General features: G+C 39.6%; 1 protein-coding gene across 1 annotated transcript; it reads left to right on the top strand.

The window, feature by feature from the left end:
- Positions 1 to 1,015: 1,015 nt before the first annotated feature.
- Positions 1,016 to 2,857, top strand: LOC137657450 (uncharacterized). The gene is made up of 2 exons (XM_068391788.1): positions 1,016 to 1,846; positions 2,318 to 2,857. Exons 1-2 carry the CDS (start codon positions 1,016 to 1,018, stop codon positions 2,855 to 2,857), a joined length of 1,371 nt encoding a protein of 456 aa, XP_068247889.1.
- Positions 2,858 to 10,000: the final 7,143 nt, after the last annotated feature.

The following is a 10,000-nucleotide window of genomic DNA, read 5'->3' as shown; positions in this document are numbered from 1 at the left end:
CTCTCTCTCTCTCACTCTCTCTCTCTCTTAGCAGTCCATTTGTTTTAAGGCCTTTCGCTTATATTGACATATATGGGTAATAAAAAACGTATTACAACTTAGTTTCTTTTATTATACGAAGCATACATGCAAAATAAAATTTTGTGAATAAAGACATAGAACTTAGTGGGAAAAAAATCTGAGCCTAACATTTTCACGCTTAAAAGCGGTAGGAAAACTTATTTGATTACGGGGTTTTCGTCTTTATTCCCTCGGGAATTGGGAATTCCCGTTTTATTTAGTCTCTGTCTACCTATAGGATGTCTAAACAAACCCTAAATCCTTGTTGGCCGAATATAGCTCGATCTGTAAATAGCATCCGCTGTTGCATGCAATATGTTATCTTCGACAAGGTTGCCATGCCTTATTCAGTGGGAGGACATTTCACGCCTCGAGTTAATAAATTAACTCTCTATTTACATATATGAAATGGAAAGAGGGGGTGTTGGGAGGTATATCATTCAGTTAGCAAGGCATGGATCTAAAAAATTCCCAACTATTGTACCCCTCCTACTAATGGGTGGTGACCATATTTGTGTCATTAAAGATTTTCATCGTTTTGTGAAAAACTTTGCTTGGGCAAATCCCTAATCCCCTTTATTTCTGCCATAACTGCCTATCATAGCATGCAACAACAGACCGGCAAAAACGGCATGAAGCTACCTGCGACCTGTCAGTGGCGCTGAATTTTCCCTCTCGCGGGAGCACAGTAAGATTTAGAAACCCCCATAAGACGCAAAAGTTTTCTTATATTTGCGTCTTTGACTTAGAATCAGCTTTGAAGAAATCCCCCGGGGCTTATGGTGTGGAGACCATACACGAATCAATAGCTTATTGCTATATCATTATCGACGGCGAAGGAAAAAGAGTCACCTCCAGTCATTATTGCGGGAATGATTGCGTCGATAACTTTCTGTCAGACCTTAGTGATTGTTGGGCAGCGATCAGATCATAGTGGAAAACATTCCCCATTGATATGTCGGCCAAGGATGAAAGAAATTTCCAACAGCAGACTGTATGCCAGATGTGTAAGACGTTGTTCAAACACGACGCGACAAGCACAGACACCATGACCATGCCAAACCCAAGAATAACTTTATGGGTGCTTACTGCGCGCGTTGTAATTTATCGTGTCGCGAACTTAAAACTCGACTCCCCGTTTTCCACACACAATTCTAGTTACGACCTGGGTCTTATCCTTAAGGAATTGAAAACTAAAGTCGATATTACAATCATGACGAAGCAATGGCTTAAAATTCAGCGAAGGACTGTCGATAATTTAGTTTTCCTCGACTCTTTAGCCTTTTTAGGATCTTCTTTGGATAGTTTAGCCTCCAAATATTTTAGGGATGGAAGGAAGGCTAGCTTAACAGAGGACATGTTAAGCGAAATTAGAGATGACAAATTGCGGGGTGAAGTCATTCAAGGCAAATTACCTTTCTGTTATGACTATATAGATAGCCTTGCAAAACTCAAGGAAATGCATTTGCCCCCCAAAACGGCATTTTACAACAAGCTAAAGGAGCGCGATATATCAGAGGAGGAATATAAACGGGCTCAGCGTGTTTGGGATATAAGCAAATGTAAAACGCTGAAACATTTCCTTCTCCTTTACCTCATTATAGACACAGCTTTATTGGGGGATATTCTCATTTGGTGGCGCTTCATACTTTATGATAAGTATGGTCTTGATTTACCACACTATGTTTCACTTCCATCCTACGCCTTTGACAGCTTCCTTAAGATGAGCAAGATAGAGTTGGATCATGTCTATGATGAGGAATTGTATAATCTAATCAGACATAATGTTAGGGGGGGTTTCACTTCTGTGGTGCGTCAATCATTCACTAACAACAACCGTGAAATAAATCCATCATTTAATCCTGATCTCCACCAAACTTCTTACATCCTTTATTTAGACTTTAACTCCCTGTATGCAACAGTTATGACTAAGAACCTTCCCACTGGTGGAATTCGTAAATTTTCCCATAAAGAAAAGGATCTGTTTTTAGGAAGGGGTATTGAAAATGGTAATACAAACGGGGATAAAGGACACTGGCTCCTGGTCACTACTAAAGCACCTTCAGAAGAAGTTGCTAGAGCCACTGATGAACTGCCGTTATGCTTATCCCACGAGGAAGTTGCCTTTAAAAATCTATCACCCTACTGTAAAAGCGTACTAGAACACGAAGGGGGACGCATGAAGGTAAAGTGTAAAAAGCTTATGGCCACCCATCACAGTAAAAAAGAATATCTTATTTCCCTCCCTCTTTTACAGTTGTATATGGACTTAGACCTAGAACTAGAGGTTGTACATTCAATCTATGAATTCAGTCAAAGAGCTTACATGAAGGATTTTATTAAAACCAACATCGAAGCGAGGAGTAACTGCGTATTTGGGAAAACTTTACTCAACCCTTTGAAATACGCTGAAAAAAGTAAAGTTGTCAATAAAGCAAGCACTTACTTAAAGGAAGCCCGGAATCCGAGACTAAAATCAACCATCCATTTGTCAGAAGACCGTATTATCTGCACTTCTACCCTCCCTCGGGTCGTCATCAATATGCCTAATTACATAGGTTTTGCCATTCTAGAATCGGCCAAGTTTGACCTTTACTACTTCTTTTATAAGGTTCTCAAGAATAATTATGGGGATAAAGTCAAAATCCTTTACACTGATACAGGTAGTTTCATTTTTGCTCTGGAAGTTGACGGTCTTAATTCGGAGTTAGGGCAAGAACCCTTGAAATCATATATGGATTTTTCCAACTTCGACGTTGATCACCCGCTTTTTAGTAATGAGAGAAACGGGGAGTAATCTTACAACCGAGGTGAAAGTGTTCAAACCTAAAATGTATTCCATGCTAGTTCAGAAACAGGGTCACATTAATCGTGCGAAAGGTATACCAGGTCACATGCATGCTTCGATAAACCACGAACAGTATTCCCAAATCCTGGAAGATCATCGCGTCAACTATCTCACTGTACGGACAATTAGAAATGTGAGAGGACAAATGAGTACCACTAAAGTAAAAAAGAAGTGTCTCGCGGCTTTTGATTTGAAGAGATACCATACAAGCCCATACAATTCTTATGCATACGGGCATCCCGATATTGAAGTGGGGGATGAGGAAGTTGCAAGTGAAGTTCGAATCAACAACCCCCTTCCCAAATTACTGAATCCACCTTCAGAACCAATCCCTCGTGTTTCTGAAAATTTATGGAAAAAGAGAGAAGAAAAGGTTACAGTCTATTTTCCACCCACCGATAATGGAATGGCAGAAAACAGGGAGGAGTGAATACAAAACTTTACTGCGAATAATTACAGTGTCAAGCTTTCCCCATGTATTGTTTTACTAGAGAAAATAAAATGTTGGTACTTTCCATTAAATGGTTTTATTTATTCTGCGGTACTTATATGAGCACACTTTTATAATACCATTCAGTCAGCTAGAGGTTTAGTTACAATGTACAAGTGCTTTAAAGCTGCAGATTTGGACCTTTTTTAGAGAGCCAGCACGTATCATTGTGTCTGGTTTCTCCAACTCGGGTAAATCCTACCCTATAGAAAAATTAATAGTAAAATATGAAAGTAAGTTTACGCACATTATTATGTGCGGTGTGGATCAGCATACTTTGAAATCGCATCCAGTAATAGGACCAAAACTCTCCCTCTTTGCAAACATCGTAGACCCCATGAGTGAGATAGATACGGAAGCTGGCCCGTATTCTATTTTATATATCCTCGATGATATATTTCTCGAGGCTCTACAGGACAAAATTGTTGTGGATGTCTTTACTAAAGGACATCATAAAAATATCTCTGCTATATTTATTACGCAAAATATGTTTTACAGCGGAAAATACGCCAGAAATATACGTATAAACACTTCCCATATGCTATTACTGAGAACGAGGGATATATCGCAAGTCGAGTTATTAGGAAGGCAAATATTTGGTTCACCTTTATCAAAGAAATTTGTGAATGTTTATAAAAAGGCTGTTATGACTAAACCTTTTTCCCATTTGCTGGTTGATTTAAGTTTAAATACTCCTAGCGAACTCCAGTTGAGGACAAATATTGCGGCTAGTTCCTCGTGCGAGGTTGTTTTTGGAGAATGGGAGACGTAAAGAGGAAGATTTTAGAAACGGTATATGAAAACTATTCCCACCCATCAAGTTTGGGAGGTATTAATTCCATTTACAGAACCGCCAGAGCTTGAGACGCGCGAATTACCATAAATGACGTAAAAGACTATTTGACCACGAAAGATGCCCATACTCTTCATACGCTTACGAGAAAAAAATTCCCCAGACGTCAAATGGTGGCTCCAGCTCCAAAAGTTATCATCAGCTGCGATCTCGCCGATATGCGACGTTTATCTAAATTCAACAAAGACGTAAACTACCTTCTGATTTGCATAGATATTTTCTCCCGTTACCTCAAGGTCGTTCCTGTTAGAAATAAGAAGGCGCAGACTCTGCTAATAGGCCTAAAAGCAATCCTTTCTCTACCACAATTTCAGTGTGTTAGTCGGCTCCTTACCGATAGGGGGTCAGAATTTTATAACAAACTTACGATCAAGTACCTAAAAGAAGAATATATAAAACTCTACAGCGTTTCCTTGTATGAAATCAAAGCAGCCATTGCAGAACGTGTTATACGTACTCTAAAGCAAAAGATATATAAACATTTAACTCTGAAAGATACTCTAGAGTATCTTGATGTCCTCCCTGAACTCGTAAAAAACTATAAGTCCCCACACAGAGGTTTGGGAGGGCGAGTGTCCCCCCTCGAAGTTCATGCATATACAAACCCGGAAATCATTAAGCGACAGTTTCGGCGTATGTATAAATCAAGCATCTTTACATCAAAACACAATAGTAAGGCGTTAGCATTAGGACAGACAGTGCGCATTGCAAGTGGGCTCCGTCGGTCGGTATTCCACCGTGGGTATAAAATTCAAAATACGTTAGAAATATTCAAAATTCGGAGCGTGGACCGGAGACAGGCTCCTTTGACTTATCATCTGGAGAATCTCGCTGGTGAAAAAATTGAGGGTATTTTTTATAAATCGGAACTAATACCCACAGCCATACCAGAATGTTTCCCTATTGACATTATCAAAAAGAAAGTTACGAAGGGTAAAGTCAATTATCTCGTGGCGTGGAGGGGTTACCCTCCGAGTTTTAACTCGTGGGTAGATAGTAAAGATGTTGAAAGGCTGTTGGGGGAAACTTAGAAATGAAATCGCACATACACAAACATGGGGATTTTCTTTTCTTCTTAAATAACCTCTCCCAGAAAAAAAGGACTGAATTAATTCCTTTGCTACAGAGAACGCATCTCGACTGTTTATCAGAGATCTTCGCTAACTTTTTGAAGGAAAATCTAACTCGTGATAGTAAAGCAATAGAAAAGGTAAAAAAATATAGGGGCGACATAAAGACGGTAGCTCGGAAAAAGACACCGCTAAGAGAGAAAACAAAAATCTTATCATCGCAGAAAGGAGGCGCCATACTTTCAGTCCTTCTTCCTCTCGCAGTGAGCCTAATTTGGGGTTTATTAGGGAAATGAGAGAATACTGTCTGGTACCCGCGAAAGACAGTAGAAGGGTCTAATTACCACCAAGACGTCGGAGATATAAGTGATCAAAATACTAAGCAAAATGCAGAGGAAAATGGAAGGGGGGATAACCAGCAGGGTGGAGGGAGTGATAGAGATTTGCTCCAAAATCTAGTCAAAATGATACAAACGATGAAGTGTAAGTTGGAAAATGAACCAATGAAAAGGAAACAAAATGAATCGGGCAAGAAAGGCGCGCGTGATCCTCTCCCCCTCCCCACGCCACGGGCTTACTCCAATCGCCCTTTGGAGAATATAATTGACGTAAAATTATCCCCCACCAACAGAAGGTACAGGGAGTACCTTAAATTCTTCGAAGGCCGGGACGATGTCGAGTGGGATGATAGAGGGAACCTGAGGAAACCCATCTACCGTTTAAATTTAATAGACGTGTTTAAGAAATTAATTCAGCAAACGGGCGGTATTGAGGAAGAGGACGTGCCTTTTTATAAAACCGTACTAGATTCAGTGGAAATGCCCTATACTTATATAAAGAATGCAAAAGCTCGGATGCAGATGTATGGAATTAAAGCAAAAGGGGGGAGAATAAGAGAGGGAATTAAAGAAAAAGAAGTAAAAGTTAAACTGCGGTGGGTGCCTTATTAGGAATAAATGCACACCGCTAAGTCTATGCGAAATACACGTCTTTGCATGTCGTGCTCGTAAGGCGTGTAAAGGGGGCGGAGTTTAAGTACTTTAGTTTTAGTCCTAGTTAGTTTAGGTTACATGATCAGTTTACAACACGATCCCAGCACGATGCCGTCCGCGCCGCTAAAACTAAGCATCGTCGACTTTACGGCGCCACTTCTAAGAAAGGGGAATATGTGTTTGGTGGTGGGGGGGTAATTCCATTGGCGTCGTATCCTACGAACTTGCGGCGCAAACATATAAAGCCTACCCCTACAGCGATATCGTGAACTGTCAAAGAAGGCTATTTAATTTAAACCGATACATTCGCGAAGACCGTCATCCCGTTGGAAGTGTCATCTTGCGGAAACCACCGAGTTTTCCCACCGCGAATGTACCGTGCATCGCCACGTTGATAACGCAGTAAAATTACGGGTATGCATATGATAATTATGCCGATGGAAAACTTAGATCGTATGTGACTACTTCAAGGGATACGCATTTCTCTTCAAACTTGAAGAATGATACAACTGAGGCGCGTGTTTTTAACTTTAAGAGGTGTCTACACGAATTAGAACAGTTTGCCCTGGAGAAAGGAAATGAGGGCGTAAATATATGCACCATACCCATTGGAATTGGGAGGTCTGGTCGCGCTGATAGTGTATGGATGTTACACTATTTCTCAGATTTGGTGAACTTGGGTAGGAGGTTGGCTGGTAAAGGTAAACAGATTATTTTGCTGGCAAGCGAAAAATGTCTGTTGCCTCCCGAATTGGATAACTTGGAAAGGTTTTCCTTTGTTGCATCTGAAGATTTTCCGCCTGGTTGCGATATTTTAATGTATTCTACTTATTTTCTTATTTATTAAATAAAAAAAAAATCTACTTTATCCTAATAAATTTGATATGTTATAAATAAAAATATTTACTGTGTAAGATCCATCCTTTTGTATTTTTTATCTTCGAATTGAACGTTTTTCTCATTCTGAGAAAGAGAATAATTAGGTAATAGTGGTGATATTTAAATGTACTTGTTTTCTCATTTATCCATGTAAATTTGTTCATATGTTAAGAATAAAAAAAAAAAAAACCTGTGTAATGTTCACCCCTTGTAATTTTTATCTTCGAGTTAAACGCTCTTCTCATTATGAGAAGGAGAATAATTATGTATTAGGGGCGGTATTTAAATGTACTGGTTTTCTCATTTTATTCATGTAAATTTGTTCATATGTTGAGAACAAAAATATTACTGTATAATGTTCACCCTTTTGTATTTTTATCTTTGAGTTGAATGTTCTTCTCATTTGCGAATGAGAATAATTATGTAATAGAAGCTTCTTTAATAAAACAAAATCTTATGCTAATTTGGTTTAAATATCCCCGTCTCATCTTAACTACTTCAGTTGGACACTATGGCTGGAGAAAGTCATATAGTAACTCTGACATCTCTCGGAAATAGGGATATATTCCCTACAAATAATGCGGGCAGCTTTACAAACAAGCTACAAAATAGTATAAAATTAGATCATAATTTGGAGCATGAAGTAGCCCTTATTAATATCCATTACCATAATGAAATTTATGGGCTTGTTAGTGGTGAACTCGATTCAGGGATAGAAATAATAATAACAAAAGTGCGGATATCCTTAGGTGGGGAACCCACCGTAACTTCAGCTACTGAGGAAATTTACAAACCACGAATAAGTATTCTATCCACTGATGCTGGGTATATGGTCTCCAGCATTAACGAAGATTTAACATACGCTTTGAGGAAGATGCTCCCACTCGGATTTTATCAAGAAAATATACCCACGGCGGGTCTCTTGGAATATGACTATCAAAGAAAGAGAGTGTTATTAAGTTTACAAAGAGACAGGAAACGGAAGAGGCAATTTATCGAAAAGGACCTATTCACGCCATCAAATTAAAATTTGGGAAAAGAATAGGAGCTACATTAGGATTCAATTCAGGCAAACCTTATCAAATTTTAAAAACAAATCCAGGTAATCCTCTAATCAAAACTCATAATTTGCTCGTTCCTTTTCCCCCTTCCCCCACATCGGGGGTGGACTTTGTCCTCGTTTTTTCGGATATTGTTGAAAGGTCCTATTTTGGGGGTAAAAAGGTAAATATATTGGATACTTTTAGTATGTGGGGCAGTAAAACGAGAGGGTATCATAATTATGTGTATTACCCTTTAGAGACAAAAGAATTGGATTCAGTATCCATTCGCCTGACCGACCAAGAAGGAAGGGAGATACACTTTCGTGAGGATGCCAGCACAATCTGTATCCTTCATATTAGACCAAAGCAGATAATTAAATAAAAGTTGAAACATCCCACACCCAACGTTTATTCAAGAGTGTGTCACCATCAGGGTAGCCTTTCTTTCCCCGTCTCCTGAGGAGTTTAGTATCATATTCGCTAGTCCCCCCATAAAACTCTTGCGTGGAGGGGCTTTAGGGGATATTGAGGCTTTTAGAGCCCCAAGACGTTCCCAGCAAGGGAGTGGGCTTTTCAGTTTATTAGCTTGACTCGCTAAAAGGGTTGCACCCTTTGTGGCAAAGGCGGTCCTGCCCTCGGCCCTTAAATTTGGGCAAAATGTCATGGGAGATTTACAACAGGGGACAAGAGATTTCAAATCAAGCCTTAAACAGAGGGGGTTGGAGGCGCTAAAATTAACAGGACCACGTATTGTTACTGGCAAAGGGAAGAAAAGGAAAAATGTCAAAAGAAATGGGAAGAAAAGAGTAAATAAAAAGAAAATCTCATCAATTAGGAATATAGGATATAAAGACGTGTTTAGTGCAATGTGATTCAGTTCTGGTAAATAGGCGTTAGTGTGAAGTCATTTAACATGGCATCGGCGGCACCGAGAATTGCGGGTCTCGTAGGGAGCGAACTCCCCACCGCTTCTCCCAGACCTAATCGTTTACGAGTGGTGGAAGCTTCCGTGGTTGATCGGCAAACGAGTTTTATTCTACCAACAAATCTTACATTGGGGGGAGCAATAACTGATCGTTATCTCGAATTTCGTATCAATGGCGTAGAAGGAACACTAATTGATTTATCCAGTTTGAGTATTGAACTACATTTAAAAGTCACGGCCCCCGATGGGAGCATGTTAGGGATGATGTAAATGTTGTATTTGTTAATGGTTTGGCAAATACAATCTTCAAGTCGAGCCAGGTTTATATCGGCGAAAGGCTCGTAGAATCAAATCCCCATTTCAATTACTGGTCTTTCATAAAGTTATTAGCTACAGCAAAGTCTCACACTGTCAAAACAGTCGGAGGGCTCGGATATGTTTTCCAAGATTACAAGGGAACATCATTTTCAAACGTTTTACCAGACGATTATTTTACAAAATTGAACAAAATGGAAAAAGAGTGGGTTGATAAAGGTAAAAGAGAAGGATTGCCTCTTATTCATCCACTTATGCTCGATGTGGCTTCAGTAGATGAATATTTGATGGATAATATCGACGTTCGTATCAAGTTGGAATTAGCCCCAAATGCGTGGTTCCTTAATTCCACCGCACAGGCCGAAGACTTTCGATTTCATCTAGAAGAAGCCAGGCTCCATATTGATAAAATCATCCCACGCCCCCGGGTCTACTCGCCCTTCATCAGGCGCTTTCAAATCCCAACAGTACGGTAAAAACTGTCTTTAATAAAACAATTTACAGGACATACGCGCTAGCCCCTAA

Source organism: Palaemon carinicauda, chromosome 18, assembly GCF_036898095.1.
Source record: "Palaemon carinicauda isolate YSFRI2023 chromosome 18, ASM3689809v2, whole genome shotgun sequence".
Classification (NCBI taxonomy): Eukaryota; Metazoa; Arthropoda; class Malacostraca; order Decapoda; family Palaemonidae; genus Palaemon; species Palaemon carinicauda.
The sequence above is the reverse complement of the archived record's forward strand: the minus strand, read 5'-3'. Positions and strand labels throughout refer to the sequence as shown.

Coding starts and splice junctions, on each gene's coding strand:
- LOC137657450 (XM_068391788.1), top strand. CDS start 1,016: ATGTCGGCCAAGGATGAAAGAAATTTCCAACAGCAGACTGTATGCCAG. Junction 1,847..2,317: donor ATAATCTAATCAGACATAAT/GTTAGGGGGGGT, acceptor CCTCTTTTACAG/TTGTATATGGACTTAGACCT.